This window comes from Astatotilapia calliptera, chromosome 16 (assembly GCF_964374335.1).
Source record: "Astatotilapia calliptera chromosome 16, fAstCal68.1, whole genome shotgun sequence".
Lineage (NCBI taxonomy): Eukaryota > Metazoa > Chordata > Actinopteri > Cichliformes > Cichlidae > Astatotilapia > Astatotilapia calliptera.
Genome location: NC_137437.1, coordinates 35,620,321 through 35,646,933, shown reverse-complemented (window position 1 = coordinate 35,646,933; position 26,613 = coordinate 35,620,321). Strand labels below are relative to the sequence as shown.

Sequence of the window (26,613 nt, the reverse complement as noted above, 5' to 3'; positions counted from 1 at the left end):
AGTACATTTTTACATACGTGTGACTTGTGCACACAAAATGAATATGCAATGCGTGTGTCAAAGTTTCCTGCTGGGACCCGTATCCATATTTTGAAAAACAAGCCTCCAACTTATCATCTCCGACGTATTTCACAAACACTACTGCTGAAATTTGCTGTGGGAAGTTTTTGTCTCCGCCTTCTGACAATGGGAATAATTACACAATCACTTTTGGATGAGTTACTAAATAACACACTTGTCCACACTGATGTAGAGTACGTGTAATATCCATGTCTACGAGCAAAAAAGCATCATGCATGTGTGTGTTTAGCCCCTCCTCACACTAAAGCTGTTTGCCCATTCATGAGGATGACATTAACTCCAAGTTGCTGGAGCATCAAAACATTTCGACTGGCTCTTTCAGAAACTCAGCGGCTGTGGCTTACTCTCCCTCCATGGGGCTACTCTTCTTCATGTCACTACATATAACACAAACTTTGCACACTGTCGACAGACTCTGTCTCACTGTGTGAGAATGTTTGGCAAAGGCCAGAATGCGATGGCCAATGTTCTGCACGGTAGCCCTAAATAAAGAGATTTGTGGTAAAGTTTGTCCTTCTTCAGTGAGATTCAGTTTGAACATGAATATGAGATTAAGCTTAAATGAGCTCAATATTTCTAGTCAGTCAGAAGTAAAAATTTACTTGACAAATTTAATTTTTGATTTACTGTCTTTTGGTTTCTTGTCTTATTAATTTCGTCATGTGATCTTTTTCCCTCTGTTTTCCTCTTTTTGTTTGGTTTCCTGTTCGTGTTTTACAGCACAGAAAAACCTTTTAAACACCTTTTTGCAGGTTGGCGTACAGGACGGCCTCGCTGCGTTACAAAAGAGGCCCTCTGTGCTGCTGTTTTTGATTCTCCAAGTGGAAAGAGGGGGGTAAAGTATCAGTCATGTTTATAAAGAACTGTGATTCAGAAAGTAATTTTATTATCAGTCATGACGAGAGCCAGAGACACAAAGGGCTCCAGATGACAGCATGCGACACATCCTGCTGAAGTCAGAGACCCAAAACCACCAAGTCTATTAGCAATCCAGCTTTCCTTAGATGCCTTGAAATAATTAGTCACAAAGTTGCCGTCCCCGCCAAATCTTGCAGATCAGGGTGCTGTGATAAATCCCACTGGAAGAAAACTTGATGTGGGATTGTTTCCCTGAGCTTCTAAATTTGTGTATCGCAACTTAATTGCGTCTGAACGCTAAACTTGTGTAGTGTTTTACTACTTTGGTTACTCCGTTCTGGCAGAATGCTTGCTTCACTGCACTGGTGGGGAAAACCTTTTTATTTGTGGTTTCTAATTCTTTACTCTAGCCTGCTCATAAAGCACTGAGATGAGCGATATCATGTGGTGTTCATCAACCAGGGAGCTTTTTCTTAAACTTTATAGTCGTTTAAACAGAACGATTAAAGTCCATGACACACAGGCAAGGTTTGGACAGCAACGGGAGCCAGCAAGTTTAACAACGCCTCAGTTCTTCATGCTTTCATGCATAAGGACCTTCAGATTTACCAAACTTTGCAAACCAACATCCAGCTTACATCTTGGACTGTTTTCACGTGGATGCTTGAGATGGTCCGTGAAAAAAACTCCTTCCTCGGTTCTGAGAAAACTGTCCGCCCTGATGACGTCAGCAGGAGTGGTTGTGACTTTACTGGTTTCTGAGTTTGAAGAACTGACCTCGAGATTCTACCCGTTCTAAACAGTGACACTGACCATCACCATCACCAGACCCTAAAACCTATCAGGTAACTGTTACACCAGCTGTTCCACACATCAGGGGAACAGCTGGGTGGTTTTTCCACGGGCTTTTAAGAAATCCGACTTCCTTTTGCAACTAGAAGAGGTGCCCCCTGTTGGTCAACAGTGGCTTTCAATCTTTTCGATCTGAAAGCCACCTCCATCCTGTATATGGAGCAAAGTGCATTCAGTTTATAGCTAGAAACAATTATGCTGCTGGTTGCATTATAGAAAGTGCAGTAGGCTTTGTGGGGCTTTACCCACAGCGCTTATACATGGACATATATCTCAGGTACTATTGCCTTAATGTTGGACTGTTTTCTCAATATGTCTGCGTAATTTCACGGACGTGGACTCAGTGGAGCAGCCCTTCAACCACGAGTCTGAAATGAGTCATGGACTAATTTTTTGAAATAGTGGGTCAGTGGTAAGTTACGGGACTGATTATAAATCTCATTATAAATAATGTTTTTTTAAAATAAATAAAAATAAAAATAATTCATGAGGTTTGGATATTCCCTTAGAGCTCATAAACACCTTCAGCTTTAACATTCTTTTTTCCTCTTTGTCCACTTCTTAATCAAATTCATCATCGTCTTTCACAATCATCTAAGCAATCCACTAAATCAAACGCAAAAGAAAGTTTCGGTTTTGCGCGACTTTCCTCTTCATCCCCCATCCTCATCCTCAGCACCGCTCCTCAGAGGGCGCGGGCTAAGTGTTTCGGTTTTCTTATCTAGAAGGATCTCTATCCTGTTTTAACGAGGCACTTGACCTCCCTCGGCGCTCTCCTACTCCCTGAGTGACGCAAAAAAAGTGGGCTGGCGAAGCGCTAAGTGCAGCAGTTTAGAGGACTATCTGTGCGCTACTCCAGCAGACTTCACTTGGAGCGCCTATATAGGTTCAGTCGTCTGTCTCGGATGTTACACCAGAGCCTTGTCGGCGGAGATACCGGCATGAGAACGGATGCGTTTGAGAGGTTAAACACGGACTTTTCCTCAGACTTGTAACAACCCCCCGCTTCATTCATTAAGTTGGGAGGTTGATGAAACTTTTCTTGAATGAGTCTCCCGCCGCTGGCTGGCGCATCTGGATTCAGGTTAGTCGGAGCTGTCAAGTCCAGAGTTCAATTCTTCAGCCGGAGCCTTTTACCCCGTTTTTAAACTTTGTGGCGAAATACTGGAATTAGTTTAAACCAAACTCTTAATTTTGACAACTTTTTGTGAACATTTTTTATTGCAAGACACAAACATGGAAAACTCGGTCCTGAGAATGACATGCGTCCTGGTGGCTATCTGTCTCTTGGATAAAAGGTGAGTGAAATTAATACGGAATGCAGTAATTCCACTAAAACTTTAAGTCAAGCTGCTGTTTTAACGCAATTAAAGAACATCTTTCATCGAGCCTCCTTATTTGAACTTAAAAATCTGTTAACAGGATGTTGTGAGATGTCAGATTTATTTATCGACGTAAAATTTGTATTTCATTCATTCAGCTAAATGTTTCACTGACAGGTTGTCTGCGCCTAAAATATAAATATAATGAAGTGTAAACAGTTGTGTGCTTTCTTTTTTATTTCTATTTATTCTTTATTATCTTGAACACTTTTGCCCACATGCTGGTTCCAGCTGTAAAATTTGGAAAGGCAGCTTTTGAACTTGTGCTGCTCTTTACTCTCAGAGCCGGAAACACAACAGGTACCAACAGAAGTCAAACTGGAATTGCAAAGCCACAAAAAGCAATCCCACACTGAAAGTGTAACATGCAAATGAATAACATGCAGTGGCAAGTTGTTTTATTGATTGATTGATTGTTTTTTTTAATCGCTCCAAAGCTACTTTGCTTAGATAAGCGGCACACTGTGTGTGTGTGTGTGTGTGTGTGTGTGTGTGTGTGTGTGTGTGTGTGTGTGTGTGTGTGTGTTCCAACACTGACGACTTTTTCTTCTCTTTGCTTCGTGGAGAAGTTTTGCAGAAGACACTCTCGCAGGTCCCACGTGTTTACGAGACTATAAGCAGAGTGTGTGTGTAAATGCTGTCTCTTCCCCACACCTGTATTTGCGTGTGCATCTGGGAGTGCGCGTGGCTGTTTGTTGGCTGGCTGCATGTGCGGCACACACAAACCTGTGTTTTGCCTGTAAAGATCATGAAAAGAAAAGCAGGACAGCTTTCAGTCATCAGGAGCGCATCGTGTGTTTTTCTTATTGCTGCTGTTACTGTTCGTCTGTGGAGCACAAACGCGCTTTAGAGGCTGTCAGCTGAATTATTGCTGTTCACACGATTAACCTGAAACAGAAGCTGAGACAGTTGAGTGCAGAGACACACCTTACTGCTAATAACAATTTATGTGCTAAAGTATTTCCTCTGGTTATTTTATGTGGCAGGTACGTAGGTTTTTATTTTTGCCTTAATTCATTGTGCTGCAATAAAAACATCCTGAGTTAAGTATGCACATTTTTAAAGACTTTAAAGGCTTAATCATTTTTTTAAATATTACTTTTATTTAAACCAATGGCAAAACAGATGCACAATCATAAAGTGAATCAATCTGAAAAGTAGAACATACTAACAGATTAAAGAGTACAGTTCCCCTCCGAAACCACCAGCATCTGGAGATGTTTTTATCAGCGCTACCACATAGCACACACATTTGTGTATTTTGGGGGTTTTACAGGAATCGGTTAAACCAGGGACCAACAAGTCATGGCAGGGTGCAATGGAAAGTGGGCGTCGAGGTGACACCAGAGGAACATTAAAAGAAAACTTACGAGTCTCGCTATAACGAACCTTCGGAGACTAACATCAGTACACAGAAAAGACAGAAGATTTGACTTGCACATCTATCTTGTCAGTAACCTGATCTAAACTTGCTCCGTGCAGGGTAGACTCCAATGAAATCTTGGGCCTGAAGCTCCCCAACATCGACCCAATCCTGAATGCCAACACGGTGTGTCTGACACTGCCAGGTTTGACAAGGCGCCAGCTGGAGGTGTGCATGCGTAACCCAGACGTGACGGCTTCAGCAATCCAGGGAATCCAGATTGCCATCCATGAGTGCCAGCACCAGTTCAGAGGGCACCGCTGGAACTGCTCCAGCCTGGAGACTAGAAACAAAATACCCTACGACAGCATAGTCTTCAAAAGAGGTCAGTTTTAACCCAATTTTTCTACTTAAAAAATAAACTTTTAAAAGTCCCAATATATGAATTACACAAAATTTACCACACAGTATTGTCTAAAGCGGGTGAATGAGTTTAAAAGCTTCTTTTAGTGAACTATGAAGGTGAAATGTCACCACAGGTTACCAGGTATAAGTTTGCTCTTGAGTCAGACTGTGGTTTCCTCCTCAACTGCACTTCAATGAAGTACCTTGAAAGGATGGGTTTAGAAAGATTAGCTGCCACAGAGATACAAAAGCTCCCAAACAAAAGTTAATATATTTCCTCAAACAAGATTATAAAAAGAGATTATTTTCCACGTAGTTATAATTCATCAATGTTAACTCGGAAACAAGTCCTCCAAATGAACAGGTTATCTCTAGTTATCTCTCGTTCCTAGCAGACTGGTATCTGCTTTCTAACCACCTCGCTGAAGCTTCTCAATAACCCATTCAAAAGAGCAGGCAACTTCAAAAGCAGTTAGTCACCTTCAGATTACCAAGCCTCATGCATATCATTTTTCCTTGACGCTTTGTAGGGCTTGGAGCTTTGCAAGTCAGCCACAAAGGATGAAAGAGGAGCTTTAGAGTTGGGAAGCCTTCAGATGGTGTCATCGCAGGTTATTGACTGGAAAAGGCATCAATTTCTTAGTAGCCTGAGCACCTGGATAGATGCAACACACAGTGCGGTTGGTAGTTTGAGTCTTCAGTTTAGCTGGCCTTCGATTTTACTTTCATCTTAGGAGTTGCAGAAAATTGGTTGAGATGCTCACGTGTATTGCTTTGGCTTAGCTTTGTGAGTTTTTAGTGAAAGTCTTTCAAGACAAGCGTGAAAAACTGGCTTTTTTAAAATTTCCCAAAGAACGTTTCTCTGAGACACTAATGATGACCTTACCTATCATAAAAAAATTCCTACCATCTCTGCAAGAAAAACCCTGGTTTGTAACCCTCACTGAGGACTATATCCTATCACTGCCATGAAATAACACAAAATATATAATAATTTTAGCTACAGTAAATACTTTCTCACCTCTGGTCTTGCTTTCACTCCTAACTGACTCATTGAAAAGCTGTTTGTCATTATTAGCAGAGGCAGTTGCTCGTTGTCTGGCATCCCTGGTTTGCCTCGGGTGCAGAAACTCCAAACCACTGACATAAACAAGCTCTTTAAATCGTGTGATTCATCTGTTACATGTTGATACGATCCTCTCCACGCAAGCTAAAAAATGGATACAAGTTGACACGCTGCAGCCATCATTGCGTGCAGTTACTGTAAGCATGAATGCTTTGAATAAGGGACGTTTTCAGAGGTGGATTATACAGAAGGTGAGTGCATGTATTCAGTGCAGCTCCTCCTGAAAAAACTCAAATACGCTCTCACTCGAGGCTCGTGTGTACCAAACTGGTATTTTCTTCCCACATCATGTAGTGCAGCAACAAGTTTATCTGTGGTGTTAAAAGCTCAGAATTGAAGAAAGTACTTCCAACTGGAAAACTCGCTTACTCGGCTACGTTTGCAGGGCTTTCTCAAATCCTACATGTGACGTTCTAAACAGGTTTTTGAATAGATTATCAGGTGCTCTACATTTTAATATTTATTCTGGTGTCACTGCATCGGATGGTGCTCGAATCCTGTCTGCTGATGGTTTCTCGATAACTTTTACGGGTCTATGTTCATTCCCATTTAGCCCGCATTAAAAACTAGGCTAAAGGGAGGGCCCAGCAGGACGGAGATGGACAGAAATAGGAGAATTGTTCCCTCTCTTTCTGTGCCTTTCTGCATTTCTTTTGCCATCTCGTTCTCTGTCGCCATGTCTCTGTGTTCCCTGGCTGGGCTACTCCTAATGCTTTTTCTTCCCTTGCCAGTGCAAGTGCTTGTGAATTTGCTCTCAGCACTTTCCCAACTCTCCGAGGCAAAAGCACAAACCTGTTTAGTCGGTTTCTGTAACACAAAGTGACAGTTTCCTTTGAATCTTTAATTCATTTTGCCACTTCCTCTGCCATCAGTTCAGCCGGGCGTGCCACAGCCGGTGAATTATTTGTTAGATTGATTTGTTCCCGGTCTTCCGGGTGCTCGCGTTGCAGTGCCCAGCTCGGAGCAGGTCAAGAGCTAAAACGGGCTTTCTAAGTATGAGGATGTGCTTAAGTGCCATGCTGCGCTCCTCTCCTGCTCAGTGTGGGTCAAGGTGGTTGGGTGGGGGTGGAGGAAGGTTGGGGGCTCTGATTGTGAGTCAGTGAGTCAAATTATTTATAGACGGTACAATTTTGGAGTGTGTGCATTTATTTCTGGGGTGTATTCAAAAGTATAATTGCTCCTATTTACATGTTAAATATTAAGGAAGCTATTATGTATTACTGTATGATATCAGTAGATCACATGCATTTCCTCTTAAGAGTCAAAGCAGAGTGAAAACAGAGATTAAAGGATATCGGCCATGTGAAAAATGAGGATTGCCCAATATCAGCAGTTTGCTCACAAGGTGTTTATAGCTTGTTTTTACTGCCTCCAGTTGGCAGCTTGTAAGGATGATGACTATCAGCTTCTCAGCCAGCCTCAGCTCACTGAGCTATTGAGGAGGATGTTACCACCGGTGGAGACGTTATTTCAGTTAGAAGAGCCATGTGAACATCTACTGTAGTTGGAAGCACAGTCATCATTCAGAATATGACAATATCCTGAAAACGTCCTTTTAAGTTTTAGAAACATTGTTACTGGACTCCCTCTGACTATCATGAGAACAGCATTTATTGTGCAAAGGCAAATATTTCTATGCATACAGCAACAAAAGTGTAAACTCTTACACCATATCTCACTAAAACAAATTAATCAGGGTTTTATTTTCAAATTTATTAATAAGGAAGTAACTTCAAACCCTGCTTAAAGGGGCAGATCCAGCTAAAAGCTTTTTTTATTTGACTCCAACAAGCAGCCTGAATCATTTCCCCTTCGAGCTCAGTGCTATAAACCCCTAAGTGGTTTCTTTTCATGTTTTCTTTACAAGTTTCCATTATAACCGTAGCCGGTGGGGCTGCTTTTATACAACCTGAGGGTACCTTGACAGGCAGTAAGCTGAGATCTAACAATAAACACTATAGAGGGCAGGAGTGCAAATGATTCTGTCACACTTTATCCTTCGGTATTCACGGATTCCACAATTAGATATGGATTTCTTTCTCTTTTTTTTAGCGTACGTCCAGTGCACGTGTGTGTGTAAGTGTAAGGAGAGGCTGCTATAACAGCAGTCTTATGATTTACAGGTCAGTCGTCGTCAGATACACTCTTACATGTGCTGCATGCGAGTTACGTCATGAAGAAAAAAAGGGATGCATTTAACTCTAATGTCATACGTGGATATTACACGCACACAGTCATTCATCTGCCTCCTTTACATGGATTAGTTCCTTTTGAGTCAATTTAAAATGATTACAAGGTGAAAGCTGCGGTACGGCATAATGAGCCTCTCTAAGTTAAACACATGTACAGCTCATTTGGTGGCGAGTTGTCATCCAAATAGAGGAAACGACAAAAGCAAAGATCAAAGTACAGCCAGCAATCAGCCCAAATTCAAAGACTAGTAACAGCCGGGTTAACAGTTAATAAGTCAATTTTACTTATATTGCACATTTTAAAAAGAACCCGGTTACAAAGCATAATAAACACAATAACTGAAAAAGTCGTCTAACCATGGTTAAGAACAATGGCTAAAAATAATCCAATAAGGGAGCAGTATGAAGGACTGACAGGGAGCTTGGCCCAGTCGCCTCAAGTTTGTAGGTGAGAGAAGTTGTTGGAATGACCTCACGGACCTGGAGGTAAAAGATCTGTAATCTTCTGTGGAGCTAATCCATGGAGTCAAGCTATCCTTAACAAGAGCAAGATTTTAGCTACAGCTGGGTGAAAGATCCACGGATGGAGTACGTGTGTGTGTGTGTGTGTGTGTGTGGTCGTGGAGGTTGTCACAGGAAGGAGTCACAGCTCTATTTAGTCACAGTGTGCAAGTACCCCGTGGGTCCTCTGATGGGAGTGGTGGAGCCTGTGAAGTTTGGAACACTGAATTGTTATTGTCCCAGATGTTTCCTCCGCTCTGAGTCTCGGCCTGTGCGTGTGTGCATGTAAAAAAGAAAAAGCTCTGCGTGTTATTTATGATGCATAAAATAAAGAAAGCAAAAATGTAAATGTGCTCTCAATCTCAAAATGAGGAAACTTTGAGCATGTAAATGTCGTGTAACACTGTAACTGAAATACAACTGTGGGGTATTTATAAAAATCAAAAATGTACAACAAGTAAAGCTTTGAATTGGTATCTTAGTCATATAAATGATCAGTCACTGCACATTTCACTTCTCTATCGCTCTTTTAGCCAGCAGTTTTCTCATTTCACTTTGGTTCCACATATATGATGATGTATTCTGCTTAAGAGTTATTAGAAATTCTCAAAGTTTGTCAACTCTGTCTCAAAGTGAAACACTTGCCTCTATAGCCACTGACATGGTCCTCCGGTTAATCTTTGTAAGAACTGATGATTCTTATGTTACTTCACACACAGCAGTAAAACACTGAGCACCATTTGAGAGCATACAGTCCATCTGGCATTTTAAATGAAAACATCTTTCCACTTCCAAAGTGTTTCCTGGTTCTGACACTTCTTATTACCTTTTACTTTCACATTAGCTTAAAACAACATGACTATGCTGCCCCTCTACCTGCAGGTTTTCGAGAGAGTGCCTTTGCGTATGCCATTGCAGCAGCGGGAGTGGTGCACGCGGTGGCCAACGCCTGCTCCATGGGCAAACTGAAAGCATGTGGCTGTGACGAGAAGCGACGAGGGGACGAGGAGGCTTTCCGTATCAAACTCCACCGCTTGCAAGTCGAGGCCATCCAGCGAGGGAAGGGTATGGTGCACGGTGTTATGGAGCACTTCCCGGCTGACCTGCCAGGGCCCCAAGACTCGTGGGAGTGGGGCGGCTGCAGCCCTGACGTGGAATTCGGAGAGAAGTTCTCACGGGATTTCCTGGATGCCCGTGAGACCTACAAAGACATCCACGCTCGTATGAGGCTGCATAATAATAAAGTTGGGAGACAGGTGAGTGAAAAGTGTGTGTTTGTGGGTCTTTTTTCCCCACGTTTGCATAACTGCTGCTATTTTGTTGTACTACATTAAAAGATTTTAACATCAGACACACAATTTACGACAGAACAAATGAAAAAAAAATAAGCTCAAAGGGCCGATTGTAGATACTACACATCCGCTTCTGTCCTGTATCAGTTTATCAAAAATGACAGTGTTTTCAGCTGTTATGAACGTTTTAGAGGGTCAGGGGTTGTGATTCAGAAGTGTTTCATACTGCATTATGTGAGGTTTAGGTTCATGTGGTCATTGCAATTGAGTCCTTCCTCAATAACGTCTAAAGATTTAGAGAACTGGTAAAATAAGCAATAAGAGTAAAAGTAAACAGTTATCAAGCTTTAACATAGTTATATTAGATTGTATGGTCACAGGGGACGTCAACTCAAAAGCATGGATGATGCTCAACTAAGCAGTAGAACCAGTAGAATCTCATAAAAACTACTTTTAAATCTCAGAAGGTTGATTCTGTTCATCGGGACGTTTTCAGTGGGAGAAAAGTTTCATCATCATCATCATCACCAGGTGACTTCTTCAGTCTTAGCTGACTGCAGGTTTCACTCTTATAAACAGGACATTTGCACAATCACTGAAACCAGCACCACTGAAGGAACAATGAGCTGTGAGGTCAGTTATTAATATGCAAATAGTCCAACATGTAAAAATAAAGACAAGATGGTAGTTTATTAAATTTTAATAAAATTTGCAGATTGTTTCGGTGAAGTTTAATAAACTCCTTGCTATCTAAAATATAACAGGACACCGGAGTAAATTCTTGAGCATCTCACACTTCTGATAATCAGCTGTCTGCTTGACGTTTATTCAGCTGTGTAAAAACTATAACTTTAATCTCAGCCAAACCGATTTACTCAGGAACAAATAAAACACCAAAAAAAGCCAAACAATAACAGTTTTAAGTTATCTAAGTGACTCATATATCATGTTTAACCTGAGTAGCGAAAGACGGCGGTGGGTTTGAAGCCGGGAGTCCGGTGTTCTCACGGCTCTAGTGACCTAGCCCCCGGCTAGCTATCGAGCTAGTGGGTAACAGACGTCTCCGAAAACGTCGGAGCGCTTTTGAAAATATGCGGTGTCTTGATAAACTGAGCAGGGCCGCGATGGGTCGCGGTATGAATTCTGGGACAGTTTCTTCTTCTTCGGGGTTTAACGGCAGCTGGCATCCTTGTACATGCTGTGCTGCCATCTTCTGTTTCAGTCCGTTATTACACTCTTAAATCCTGCTACTTATTCCTGCGTCTTTTGTGATCTTACAAAGCTTCAAACGACGTGTCGACTATTAAATCAGTCGTCGACGTAATCGTGACTAGTCGACTAATCGTGGCAGCCCTAGTCATGTTATGGGACTAACTGACCTTTTATGGTCACTTGGATGAGCGACGAATCGTTTCTCCCACCGAAAACATCCAGATGAACAGAATCAACCTTTTGGGATTTACTTATCTGGATAACTGAGTGCGCATCAAGACAAATACTTTTAAAGTTTATTGTCTTTGTCCCACACTAAGCTTGTCTAACAAAAAGTGACTCTCAGTGTTTGATGTTTGATGTTAGAATTCAGAAGCAACTTTTGAAGCGCACTTTATGAATTCTACTTTATGCCTAACACACATTTGTAAGGTTTAGTGTAAGCTTAACTGAAACTTAAATTTATGGCGTGTTGTGAAAGTGATGAAAATAACTGTGTTATTTTGTTATTAAGGGTCAAAGTAGCACGAGCTTGAATGGTTTTGACATATTTGTCCTAATTATTAGCACATTACTTGAAACACCGTGTCTAAACGGTTCAGTAGGACAACTTGACTGAAGAATCGTCTCTTCAGAGCTGTCAGCCCAGATGAACTGCTTTGTTAAAATGGGCCTCATATCCTGCTGGTCATTTTAATTAGCGTCAGATCAGTCAGGATGTCATCCAAAGCAGCAATCATCCAAAACACAGCACGTCACTGATTGTGTGGTTTACAGTACAGGGTTCGGGGTATTTGGGGTATTTAGGACACAGCACAATACACTAAATGAAAAGCACCTGTATTTTCAAAACTTTGAAAATTTTGATTGGGTTTCAAACGATGGAATAGAAAGATGTAAATGACCGTGATAAGCAACGTCCAGTACTGCGAGGGCAGCAGAGACGAGAAGCGGGCGTAAATTGCTCATTGTTCCCCATTTCCTCCAGAGTAATTTGGGCCTGTATCTTTTCATCAGTTTACTTCTGGTTTCCTTGATTATGCAGACAAAACACAAATGTGGAGTGCGTAAGCCGAACTCAACAACAGCTGGCCTCCCTGTAGTAGAAAGAGTGATAAGGTGACATAACCTCCAGTCAGTACGGTGGAAATGTGAGTAAACAGAAGCGGGGGCTGAAGTGAAATGAGTAATGAAACAGTGATTCATTTTTCTTTTGTGCATGTTTCATTGCGTGCATGTTGCTTTTAATTATTTTGAGGTAGAAAACTGAATCGTGCGCCGTGTTATTGCAGCACGTTCCAGGTTGTCTTTCTTTTCTGTCAATCATTTGCTGTGTATTCATTTCTTCATTCAGGGAAATCTGTTCCTGTGAGCTGTGGTTTGGAGTTCTTCTATGTGCTAACGAGAGCAAACTAATGGGCTTTAAAAAGTTGCATTTATAGCACATACAGTAAACTCACTGGCAACGTGTTAGTGCTGAGTCAGGCCCTCTTTTGCCTTCAGATCTGCCTGAATTCTTCGAGGCACAGATGGAAACCTTCCCCCGAGATTTTGGTTGATATTAAGAAGACAGCGTCAGATTTTGTGCTGCACATCCATGATGGGACTCTTCTTTTCACCACATCCTAAATGTGCTCTGTTGGACTGGGATCTGGTGACTTTGAGTACAGTGAAGCAGTTTGATACGATTGAATCTTTGTGACGTGTTGCGTTTTCTGGCTTGAAGTAGCCATCAGAAGATGGTCATACTGGGATGGGCGTGGTCAGCAACAACACTCAGGTAGGTTTGGAATTTAAACTATGCTCATGTGGCAGGAAGGTGCCCAAAGCGTGACAAGAAGTTACGCGCCATGTGATCGCACCATCAGCAGCAGCCTGAACTGTTGATACAGTGTGAGATGGATCATGTTTTTTACACCAGATTTTGAGCCTACCATGTAAATCTCACAGCAAAAATCAAGGCTCTCAGAGTAGTTAATGTTTTTCTCACCTTCTGGTATCATTTTTGGTGAGGCCGTGCAAATTGTAGCCTGTTCTTAGCTGACATGAGTAGCATCCGTGTGGACGTCTGCTGCTCTTCTTAATTGTAGCAAGCAGTTATTTATCTGCTATCAGCTCAAAGCAGACTGAGCATTTGTCTCTGACCGCTGGCATCAACAAGGCATTGTGACACAGAAAAACTGCTCCTCACTGAATATTTAGTCTTTTTGAGACGTTCTCTGTAACTTGTTGTCATGGTTTTGTGGGAACATCCCAGTAGATCACCAGATTCTGAAATCTTTAGACCAGCTCATCCGGCACCAGCAACAATCAATTAAATCACTTTTCTGATATTTGATTTAAACATCTGAAACTCTCCCATGGATGCCGTTTCTTATTATTTAATCGTGACCTTTGACCTTAACTGAGCCAAGTGAGGCCTGCAGTTTTTTTAGATGTTGTTCTGGGCTCTTTGTGATGCACTGGATGAGTCGTCGCTGTGCTCTTGGAGTATATTTGGCAGGCCGGTCACTCCTGTGAAGGTTTACCACTCTTCCAAGTTTTCTCCATGTGTGGGTGATGGCTCTCACCGTGGTTCACTGCAGTCGCAAAGCCTTACAAATGGCTCTGTAACTTTGAGCCTACTTTACTTTGTCAGACAGGTTCTAGTGGTTTAAATGATTTCTTGATTCAGCAGGTCTGGCAGTAATCGGGTCTGGGTGTGGCACTTAAATTGAACTTAGCGTTCTAAAAATGTGGTTAATCACAGTTAATTCATGATTTAACAAGCGGCGCAGTTACTTTTTCATACTTTTGCATTAATAAAGGAAATCATCATTTAAAAAGTGCATTTTGTATTTATTTGGATGATCTGTGACTAATATTAGGATTTTTTAAAATCTAAAACATGAAAGTTTGACAAATAAACAATATATTTGTTACACAGGCTGTTAGCTAAGTAGCAGAGATAATTCAGTAACTAGCGAACGTCCCATACATGCATTTTCCATTTGCTAGCTTTGCATAACTTGTTTCCAACATTTGTTGCTAGGAAACATAATAATAGATAACCGTTTCAATAATAAAGATTTAATTTCAGGTAGGACAAGTGAAAACATTAAGCCATTGTGTAACTGTTTTGAAAAATAAATTTTTTTTTTTAGTAAAAGATATTGAAGCGATTACACGTTATTTCCTTTTTCCTTTGTTTGTTGGTGCAAATCAACTTTATCATTTTTTTACAATGACACCTGACGATATATCGGATATCATTGTCACCAACTGTTGACTCTAGATAATCTCCTTTGACTGACGTGATGACTGACACAGATACCAGTGACTTCATTAGCCTTATATACAGCGCTTCTTTATTATACATTTGGCGTAACCTTAATTTGTTTTTTTTAAAGAAACAAACAAAAAGATTAAAAACGAGTTTATCAGCCACACTTTCATCTTGCAGGTGAGAACAGCAACAACAGCTCAAAGAAAAACAACCTATAACTGGCAACATACACTTTAATTTCCTTTACAGTTTAGTGTTTAAAGGAGGGTATTTTGAAATTCTGTTTATTGGTTTCCTTTTTGTCACATGACCTCGTTGGAGTAAAAATCTTTTACTGTTGGCTAATCTGGTACATCTGGTTATCCAAAACTGAAAACAAAAACTATTAGTTGGACTGGAGTGGGAGGATTTTGAGATTGCAAAACTTGCTCAGTGGATACTTTTATGGTAAATATTCTTAAAACTAGTCTTCAAATATCAAACCCACCCCAGCTACAGGAGCTTCTCAAAGGGTCTCACCAACTTGTTGGGTTGCAATAACTGCTTAAGTGATGAGACACAGAGGCCGTCCTGTGCTGGAAAAAAGGCAAAGATCAGAGAGAAAGGGAAACCAAGAGAGGAGGTGGAGCAGAGGGTAAGGTTAGGAAAAAGACAGGGAGTAACAGAGGACAAATTTATGAGTCATCACAGAGGTGGTACTGTGAAATACTGATAGGTGCAATAAAACCCTCGCAACACACACACACACAGCTCCTAGAATCAAACAGAAAGTACTGACAGGTGGGGCCTCCTCAAAATAATGGCCACCCTTCTCTGCGTGTCTTTTGCTCCCACCTACCCGCCATCACCACTTCACCTCCTTCCACCCCCTGCCCGACTCCCCTCTTTCAGAGCAGCAGTCTGTTAGCAGAGGAATGCGGTGGTTTTTAGCGGGGTGTGCATGTCGCCTCATGCCCACCCCAAGGTTCTCACGACGTCCCGTCTTGTTTTTAGCCCTAATTAGTGGCTGCTGGCAGTTTGGAAACAGATGTTTAAAACCCTGCAAAAGATTTTAGACTTCAAACACCAGGGCGGAAAGTAGAAAGAGATTCGCCCTTCCTTCCCTCCCCTCTTCCCCCTCTCCTGCACTGCCTCCTCCAACCTCTTTGCAACAGGCCTTGCTGCAGAAATATCAGAGTACACTTTACGTATGCGCACAAGCTTTAATTTAATTAAAATAAGAGATTTAAATAAATAAATACTATATAACAATTATTACAGAACCAGCCTCTCCAGCCCCTCAAGCACAGTCCCTCCCTTTGTTTGTTCCTCTGGCTTTCTCCAGTTAAACAAACAAACTCCCGTTCAGCCGTTATAAGAGCGCTTTTAAAAGGCCGGCGACATGTTTTAAGAGTTTATGACATGGAAACTCATCATCCCAAAGTACATTTCTTGGCAGACTCACAGCGTTCTTATCAATCATTTAAACAGCACACCTCAAAACAAATGCTTGGCACACGTTCTTGTGTTCGTGTTGCAGAGCTTAGAGCCATTTCGAGGTGCTGTTGAATCCTGCCTGTTCATTAGGCAGGTGGTGACAATGCTGGCTATGTAACAGTCTGCTGAGTTACTGGCAAACATCTTCTTCATAATTACAATTTACCATCAGGGCCTGACTTCAGGGGAGTAAGACGAGATGGTGTGTTGCTTTACCGGGAGTAAACTATACGTTTCAACTCCTCTTCAACCCCTTTTCGAGCATGTGCAACTGGCAACTCGCACTTAAACATTGGTAAACATCTGAACGCTTGCCATGACTAAATCATAATAAAGTTGTGTTCATGATAGCACTTGTGTCTCTGGTATTTCATGGACGCAGGTGAGCTTGCAGCAAGTGCAGCGCTACGTGACGGGGTGCAACACTGCAGTTTTGGCTTTGAAGTAAGAATAAAATTGCAGGTACCCTTCATCACCCGTATTTGCGAGCATGTCAGGTTATGACGGGATAAATAGGTGTGTTTGTAAGAGGGACTTAAGTCAAATCCTTCAGATCTAATGGGATTGCTCAAAAATTGGAAATGGCTTAGCAAAGATGGTGCAATATACTGAAGAGATGGGGAGTTTTGGCATCTACCCACACTGTTAGCCCAAGAGTAGGAGGACACAGAGAAGTGCATTGTATTGTTAAGTAACACTCTGGCAAAGAAAACTGCATGTAATTAGATTCAATAAGCCAGTATTCAGTATTATTTTGTAGTGTTGATGTTTCCGGGCAATTGAAGACTTACTTTGTGAATTTCAAGGCATGACGCTCCTTCAGCGGGGCACCGAAGCTCCTGTAAGATTTATCAAAGTCATAATTAAGTCATTATGAATCTGAGCAGCAACCCTTGGAGAATCATCCCAACCAGCTAAAGTGGGACTCTTACATCTCTTCACGGCTAATATAACCTTGGAGCGATGATGATCTGTTCTTTGGAAGCCAGTTGTGTTAATGGACTCTGAAACCACACGTGTGCGTGCGTGTGTGTGATCAAAAATAGAAAGATTAGCCCTGCAATCCTCAGACGCCATATCATCAGAGGAAGGCGGGGCATTCCTGAGTCCTGACAGTACCGTCTGACCTAACACACACTCTGTGGCATGTATGCATAAGCATGCGTACACACAGATACACACAAAAGTGCACAAGGAGGCAAACGCTCCATAGTTCAACAGGTGGAAGTGCTTATGCTGGTAATAACATTTTATTAGAGTCTCTAAATAAGTAGCTGTGGACAGCGTCTGCAGCTAACAGAGAGTAAACGCTGTACATACAGCTGCAAATTCACACGCGGTCTGTGGAGCGCAGATATGGAGCGCGTTTGCTCAGGAAAAGCATGTCACTGCGTCTGCGTGGTTGCGTGTGTGTTTGTCTGCATACGCTTAACTGTTCTTTTGAAGCGAGGCGTTTGATTTGTTTAAAGTGATGTCTGGGTTTAATGTGTTGCTGTGGGATTTGTTTGTGTGCTTTGATATCGCTCCGGCTTGCTGCTTGGCTTTAAAAGTCCTTTAGTAGGTTTTCTTTGAACTGACAAACACAAGGCAGCATGCAGACTAGTCTGCTGTTTATCCACTTAACTGGGTCGACGGTGGGACACGCAGACGTTAGATTAGGATTTTCCCAAATACAGTCGGTGGTGATGACACGAGGATCGGCCACCGATTAAATTCAAAGCACCCAACGAAACAGGGAATATCATTTTTATGACCGAGTTGTGTTATTAGAATATTGCAGAAATTGTTTTTTAAAGTAGATGAAGACTGATAAAAAAAAGACGGAACTTATACTCACAGACAAACTAAGACAATGTTACTTTGTGTCGAGCTGCAGGACTTTCCCTGAGCTGTTCACCAATTGTTTTATTACAGATGAGTCAGTATTGACTAAGGATGACAATCCTGCTGTAACATTAGGCTAAAAGGAGTGTGGTAATACTTTTACCTTTAGCATACTGCGATCCTGGATCACAGCGTGTGTTATGAGAGAGCTGCCAAGGGCAAGTGCACGCAAGAAATGGAAAAGTGCCTCATTATGTGCTCTATGAAAAAAACAAAAACCCTCCAATTACATACAGAGGTTTGTTAAGCACACAGGTAAAAATTCACTTGACACATGACGTACTTCTTTTTTTGTAACACAACACGAGTCATTAAATAAGCAAATGTGTAATAATACTAACAATATTAATAGTAACAGACTGGTAAGTTGTCCACGGTGGACCCTACCATCTCCCTGTGATAGCTAGAAGAGAAACCCCCATCTCCCCCCCACTCCCACACCACATGCATGTATATGAATGGCAGCCATCACTGCCTGTTAGTGCCCTTTTTTTGTTTTCTAGTTAAACGCATAAAGTGCCTAAAATACTCGTTCTATTAATTAATGCACTCTGACCCATACTCAGGCGCTCTTTGATCTCTACTTTACTTCATCCACCCGTGCTCGTTGCACAGTAGTCTGCTTGTACTTTCCCCCAGTCTACTGTGTTATGTAGCCTACGGTCCTGGTCTGCCACCAACATGCTGTATTTGATCTCTGTCTGGGGTTATTTTATAGATGCCTGTCTCTCTAGCCAATTAAAACCTGCCAGATGTTTGTCCCTAACTGTGGTCCACTTTGAAGAAGTCTGTTGTGTATGTGCTGGGTAAACCAAAGCATTAGTCATAAAATGGCATTTATTAATAAATTCTTACTCCAGTGCTTTGAAAGGATAATGTTTAATGCAGATAACTATTCTTCATCAAATGCGTTACAAGGATTTAAGACCCAAGAACGCAGTGAGCCGCAAATTAAGATTTCTTGTTTTCTCTAAAAGCCGGCAGCTGTTTTATTTGTTTAACACATTGTCCTTTTTTATTCTTCCCAAACTCTGGCTGCAGTACCTGAGCACACTAACAGAAGTAAGTGTCACTCAAGCTGTGTGTATGTCCATCTCTCGTTGCCAAGACACTCCCTGCTGACAGGTTTGATACTGCTGACCACAATCTAATCTATACGGCTGATAGGCAGGCGATTTGTGATAACACCCACGCACACTTCTCTCTCAAACAGCCTTTGTGTATCAAACAATGTATCTAATCCTTTGGCTCATCTCCTCCTGTCAGCCTCTTTTCCTCTCTCCACCCTTCACCTCTGAATTTACCTCACATTCCTTCCTCCACGGGCCCTAAATGCCCTCGGGGTTCATTTTCACGATCAAAGATTTTTACATCTACAATGACACATAAAAAAATAATTTAATCAACATTTCAAATGTAATCTCGGTACACAGTGAAAACACAATATTACTGCACATGACCATCTATGTCTGCTGTGCATGTTTCCTGCACAGGTAGTGTAGAGCTGCGTGCAGGAGCAACAAGGTCAGCAACATATTTGGTATTCATGTTAAATAAACAGCTGTTAGCCAATGCCGGTAACTTTGTTTTCTTTCAGAGAAGGGTTAAGTGATTAGCGTGACAAACCAGGGAAGGACAAACGGTAACCGGTAAGACCGACTCGGGCAGTGAACACAAGTGTGTGCATTATTGTTTCCAAACTATCAGACTGCCAGAGTGGTGTCAACAAAAGTTTGGCCTTTTCAAATGAAAATGTAGCGCCCATCATCTAACTAAATATACTGATATATATTCTTACATTTTTCTGTGTTACTTGTCTGTGTCTCCTTTGTTGCGCAGTGTAATTGCCCCAAGGGACAGATGAGTAGGAGCAACTGTAAGAAACCAAAAGGAAAAAATAACAACCTTTCATCTGGTCATTAATCAAAACAGCCTCATTCTTGGAGCCATCTAGATCTGGAAAAGTACACTTAATATGTTGATAAATGAAGAGGGACAGGGGGAGCTCATTATGTTAGAACGGTTACCAACACAAAACCTCATTTTAGACCAGCTTCTTCTATAAATAGATGAAGTCAACAAGTGAATGTTGTTGACTTTTTTTTCTGTTCGTCATCTGTCAATTCATCCTTCGTGAAAAAGAGGAGTTAGCGCTCAGTGAAGCCACAGCAATTATTAGATGTGACAAAGATGTCGTATTATTAAAGGTAATGTCATTCATCTGGGTAAAATAACTCACTCGGGTGCCCTTGTCTTTCTTTCTACTTGCATAAAATGTCCTTTACCAGTGCTCCTCTGATGATCAGATGAACCAGCGTCACACTGATTTCATGTTACCTCGTACGTGCCTTTCATCTGCACGTCAGAAGAATATCTTACATCTCCCACACACATCAATCACTTTTCACCAGCAGTTATTTTCTTTTGTTGAGGCTTTTTTCAAACTTTACCCAGTCAGACGACAGGGTGTGCACCATGCCTCGTGTTTAAAGAATAAATACACCCTGAACAAGAACTCAGACATTATTCCTTTGATGCTGCTTTGACAGATGTGTTAAAATTTAAATGGAAAGAAAGACGCTTCCCTGTGAATCTAGCCAAATGTTGCAAGATGCAGCAGAAATGCAGCAAAAATTTGGACACCAAGTATCGAAATCTCTTGCAAATCTGTTTGGCTGCTTTCTCACTTTATATCAGAAACCAAAAGCAAAACAAAAACTGCAAAGTTAATATTGCTGCATCGGTCTGAGTTATCAGAGTATTTGTAGTTTGGAAAAAAGTGAGTGGAAGACTTGAAACACCTACTTGCCTTTTAACCAGCGTGAGAGCAAGGTTCAAAATGTTGTCTTAGAGATGTTCAGTGTTGTCGTTACAGGAACTGTCCATGTGCCAGCCTCGGTCTTCACATATCTGTTCAGTTCTGTTTTATTTATGTTTAACAGTCATCTCAACCGTGACTGTGACCCGGCGACTGTTGAGATCAAAATGAAAGTTTGGCAACAGGTGCCATCGAGGAAATCCCGGGTACATGGCTGATACGAAACCTTTGCAAGATGCCCTTTAGTTCTAAAAGTTAGGGTATGATTGTGACCGTGCAGCGATGGGTCGAATGCATGCTGCTCATGGATGTGAAAAGCAAACGTTGATGCTGTCTTTAGTGATGCATCAGAATTCATTCACAGAAGCCTAGAAATCTGTGGCCCATTTCTGCAGAGTTCCTCACTCTTCTGACTCTTTGAGCGTTCGTATCATCAGCCTTCTCCCGAGGAGGAGCGTGCTGTGCTGATTTCACTTCTGCAGCTCTCTGTGTGGATGTGCTTTGTTGCACTTTGAAATTTAGATATGGAAGCCAGTCGTGCTGTGCAACTGACTGATTATGCACAGCACGCTAATCTCCATATGCACTGAGCATCTCAAGAAAAGATTTTCTTTTATGTGAATTTCTCCACTCTGATAAACATGAAAGATGTTTTTAGGGATGCTGCTGTTCTTCTCCGGCAACAATATCTCATATTGAGAAAGAAACTTTCTCTTTAAGCTGGTTGTTTTGTTGTTTTACTGTTCTTTGAAAGCTCTGTCCTGCTGTGAATATACCATCAAACAGTAGCAATGTGGATGCAATTATGACTCCTAGGTCAGTTTGTCTCTTTAAGGTTTAAGTGGGTTGGAGCGTTTCATGATTACAGACTTTGCTGTGTGTTTAAGGCCAGCACGTTTGTGATTCTGGGGTTGCCTCTGGCCTCATGTAAAAACTGAGCCAGAAGTTACAATGTGAACTCAGTGCAAGTGCCGCTTGAGCAATTATAGTGTTGTTTACCATAAAGCCGTACAGCGTCTAGTACAGCGTCTCCTCGCCACTGATCACAGCGTCTTGAAACTTTCCTTTCAACACTCCCAATGACAGTGTAACCATGTTTATCCAAAAAGCACACTCCTAAGTCACTTTCTGTTATTGTAGCACATTATGAACATACAGTGATGGGCAAGGTTAAAATATTTTGCATTCTTTTGCACGATTGTTATAATATAGCATCTAAATGGCTTTAAAGTGTAGTATCGGTGCCTCCAACGTTTAATTTTCTCCACTTAAAAGACTCATTACTGGCAAGCTTGAGTGATGGCAGAAAAACATATCTCCAAACATAAACATGTATTTTCAAACACTATATGTAGGATTTTGCAGCTTTAAACGGATGCATCACATCCTGATGTGTTTGTGCCGTTACTCATGTTTTTAATATTACTGGTCACCTTTGAACTTTGCCTCGGTGGCAAACACGAGGGTTTTCTTTTCATGTGCATTTCACATGTTTGTCATGAACAGATGACTCACGCCTTTACTTGGCAATGTTAGCTCAAGTCGGAAACCCACAAAGCACAGCATGAAACAGTGTGCTGCACACACACACACAAACCCTCAAAACATTACGACGTTTACAAATTGGTCCTGCTACCTCTGCATAAAACAGACGACTGGGTATTTGATTTTTGGCTTCCATCCTAATTGGCCAATTTTGGTAGGTAACAAGATTTTAAGACTTAAAAAGCTCAATAAAGGTTTATCTCATGTTTTTTCTGTACTTTCTATTTTTCCTCTTTAAAAGATTAGATGGTAGTTTTACCATAAAATTTACAAACACAAAAAACAGAGCTTAACAATACAAAAGCAGAGGAACAGCTCAGGCTTTTCACCACATACATAAAAATGTGAATATAGACAAATAGCCACAAACACCTTTTCTGAAGCCATGTATTGATTTTTGTCTGATTCCACCTAAAGTGAACAAGTGTGGGTGAAGTTCTTGTTTTTTCATGTGTATGAGAGAATAAGCACCCTTATTGCTAGCACATGTGTAGCATGTCTTTAATTGTGCGAGTGTCCAGCCTGCGCCAGTGTGTTGATAGGGGTGGCAGCAGTATCATCTGTCAGTACTCTGGGTGGCCTGGTGTTCCTGTTGGTAATTGGATCTTAAAGTTTAGGGCTGGTGATGACTGATAAACATTCACGTGCACACACACACACAGAGATGCACCGAGGGTTTGTCATGAGTGATATATGTGTACGCAGATCCCGCACCGTTCGCTATAACGGGATATTTTGTTTGTTTATGTGTGCAGATTTGGATTGTAGACTCCATAAACATTCTTTGAGGCTTAATGTAAGAATTAAATTGTGTGCAGTGTAGTAGTGCAGTGTTTTCGTATACTGTATCAGGGCCTGCTCAATGAGCAGATCTAGCTGCTGATGTCCGTGCAGTTCCATTGGACAGCCTTAAACTATTAAAGTGAAAATATGTAAATAGTGTTATGCTCTGATGCCTAATGTGCAGCTACATGTGGGTTATGCTCAGAGTCTCTACCTGATGCCAAAAGATGAATAATGACAGCGCTATCTGTTTGGGTGATACCTGCATCCATGTGTGTTATTTGATAGCAGCATATTTAACAACATACTGAGAGTCAGACCACCTGGATTCTTCAGTATGGAGCCAATGTTCCTTCAAGCATTTCATTTCATTACTAGGACAGTGGCTTGCATGGTGAAATAAAGTCAGTACAGCAACACCCTTCATCTGTATATGTTAACCTTAAAACAAAACCAGTAATCGAGGCAGGTGTTAATCTTCTTTTTTTCTTCTCTCTGCTCTTTTCCTCGCCTCTGCTTCCTTCCTCACTCCATCCTACTCTCTCTCTTCTCTGCGTTTTTCCCAGGTGGTGCTCGACCACATGAGAAGGAAATGCAAGTGCCATGGGACCTCGGGGAGCTGCCAGCTGAAAACCTGCTGGCAGGTCACTCCAGAGTTCCGGGTGGTGGGTTCAATCCTCAAAGAACGCTTCCACATTGCCACGCTTATCAAGGCTCACAACCGGAACACTGGACAGCTGGACCACTCCCATCACAACAACCATCATCACCATCATCAGCACAATCACCATCACCATCGGCGGCGACCCAGCATCAACGAACTAGTCTACTTTGAAAAGTCACCAGATTTTTGCGAGCGAGACCTGGGCTCGGATTCAGCGGGCACACAGGGCCGGATCTGCAACAAGACCAGCCCGGGCATGGACAACTGTGAGAGTCTGTGCTGCGGCAGGGGCCACAACATTCTGCAGCAGACGCGAAGCGAACGCTGCAACTGCAAGTTTCACTGGTGCTGCTACGTGGTCTGTGAAGAGTGCCGGATAACAGAGTGGGTCAGCGTCTGTAAATGAAGAAACACACACCAAAAGGCTAAACAAACAAAACGGAGAGAAAGAGACATTTTTTAAGCCAGAATATTACTTTGAAATGGGGACGTGACCATAAGTTGTGTGCCCGTTCTTTTTTGCGGTGGACTGCAGTTTTTCTTTGCAGAGAAGATGTGCAAGAACAGAGTGGGAAGCAGTTGAGCCAGCAGTGAGATAGAAGTGTATGTTGGTAAAGAATGTGCACATGCAGCATATGTGAAAAGGTGCCACAACTCAAAGACCTTGGATGTATACTGCCTTCATCACGAGGTCGAGGAACATAGTAATTTAAAGATACAAATCTGAAATAAATTCAATATATTGTGACTGGCACAGAGCTGCATGAGAGTCAAGTGAGCAAAGAGGAAGTTTAAAGTAAGTAGTAGAGAGAAAGTTTGCAGGGGGAACATAAGATCTGCACAAAACTTAAACTCAAGTATATTTCTGAAACAGATCGTACACCAAAAAGTTGTCCCTCGATCCTCAATTGCAAGTACCATCACTTATAGCATAGCATAAATCCAGCCATGGTTATTATTTACCTTGTCTCCTTGTCTTTATCTGCTACATGTAGAGGCAAAACGTCAGGACTCATAGTGCACACAGTTTGACAAAGCACTTACATATCTGGGGCACTGAAGGATTTTATACCTTGTTTAAGGACAGTTCAGAATTTTCCATATTTATTTATAGCAGCTATCATGTTGCACATGGAATACGTTGAATGATTGTCTGGCTCAACTGAAAGTCAGTGTTACTACCCCTGCCAACACTAATAATAATGTTAAAAATGTTAAAAAAGAGGTAGAACTGATTTGATTGCAATGCTGCCTTCATGAGCAGAACACGACAATGACCTCTTTAGAAACAGCAACGATGAATTTGAGTGGCTGAAGTCTAAAGATCAAAAGTGTGATCTGAAACCCGGATTGGTGGCGCTGACTCCAAGTATCAAAAAAACACTTCCTTTTCTCTCATGGTGGCTGTCTAGATACTGTAAATGTTTCCACTAATAAGCTTCAGACAGACCAAGAACCGTGTCTATACACTATAAGATTCATTTCATAGTCCCTGTTCGAAAACCGTTTGAGGTATTCAGAAATCCTTGAAGATGTCGCACAGCTCCAGATTTATGTCATCCAAAATGTGTGGTCCGTGTTGTGTGTGGTACGTAATGTAAGAGGACCGAGAACGGTTTTCATCGTCAACATGATCTGAACAGCACTGTAAATAAAAATGAATAATGCTGCACCGAATACCATCAATAATTTTTAAAGTGCCTCAGGAAACTGAGTGCGCACAAACACGCTCCAGTTCCTCACACTATAAACATCCAAAACTGTCATCAATCAAATGTTTCCTGTTTTGTGATGCAATGTAATGTGTGCAACACTGTAAGCTTTGTGTAATATATCTACACTCACCTACTTCACACTTCTTTGATGTGTACTACAGGGATATTCTGATGTCAACTTCTAACTATCTATAAGAAAAAAAGAACATTGATATGGATTTCTGCCTGTACACATTTATAAGATCATATTTGGTTTCATGAAACCTGTATGAGTACGGCTCCTTATCAGACAGTGTAATTTATTTTGAGTAAATATATTTCTGTGTTGAAAGCAGAGAAAAAAATCTGGGATTATATTTCCAGTGTAACAGTTTATTTTGATCCTGATAAGTAGTTTGCACATACTTAACTGTGTCCAGGAAAACTCTGGGAAGATATCAGCAATATGCATTTTTTCATGTCATAAATGTATGTATGTGTGTATTTGTATGTTTTAATATGGTTATTATCTAAGTTATTTTATTTTTGTGGATAACTTAATATTTGTAAGACAATAAAGACAGACCATAATAATGAAAGAAGCTTTAATGTGATGAATAATAAAGAACCTGAAAACAGTGGATTTTGGGAAAAGAAACATGTAATGTTTATTATTTCATGAACCATGCTGAAGATGATGAATTCTTTGCTTACTCAGTGCTACAGTATGTTAGGCGTCAGGGATTTTTATTTCTTCAGTTTCAGCTCCATGAAAAGTCGATAATCCCCCTGATGATCAGATCTTTCTTTATACTGTAAGGTCAAGACCCTACAATACTACAGAGAAAACTCCAACAATGAAATTACCCCCTATGAGCAAGCACTTTGGCGACAGCGGGAAGGAAAAACTCCCATTTAACAGAAAAAAACCTCGAGCAGAACCAGGCACAGGGAGGGGCGGGGCCATCTGCGCCGACTGATTGCGAATTAGGGAAGAGAGACAGGACAGAAAAAATCAAACACGTAGTTATTTGTGAAAAATGGGTCATTCTGAAGATCTCAGTCAATCCGTGCTATTGTAATCGGTCGGTCTCCGATTACACATTCGTAAAATTTCTTCCCTACTTCCACGATCAACTGTAAGTGGTTTTATCAAAGTGGAAGCAACTCAGTCACAATGTGGAAAACCATGTTAAGTTACAGAGCAGCATTTCTAAGAG

At 41.4% G+C, this 26,613-nt stretch overlaps 1 protein-coding gene across 2 annotated transcripts; it reads left to right on the top strand.

The window, feature by feature from the left end:
• Positions 1–2,603: 2,603 nt before the first annotated feature.
• On the top strand, positions 2,604–26,051 carry wnt10a (wingless-type MMTV integration site family, member 10a). Of its 2 annotated transcripts, XM_080290555.1 has the most exons (6): positions 2,638–2,875; positions 3,020–3,089; positions 4,656–4,921; positions 9,643–10,016; positions 18,931–18,951; positions 23,602–26,051. In XM_080290555.1, exons 2-6 carry the CDS (start codon positions 3,028–3,030, stop codon positions 24,103–24,105), a joined length of 1,227 nt encoding a protein of 408 aa, XP_080146681.1. In that variant the 5' UTR covers positions 2,638–2,875; positions 3,020–3,027; the 3' UTR covers positions 24,106–26,051. The 2 variants fall into 2 exon arrangements, with proteins under 2 accessions (XP_080146682.1, XP_080146681.1); XM_080290556.1 differs by lacking the exon at positions 18,931–18,951 and having other exon boundaries at positions 2,604–3,089.
• The last annotated feature ends 562 nt before the right edge of the window (positions 26,052–26,613 follow it).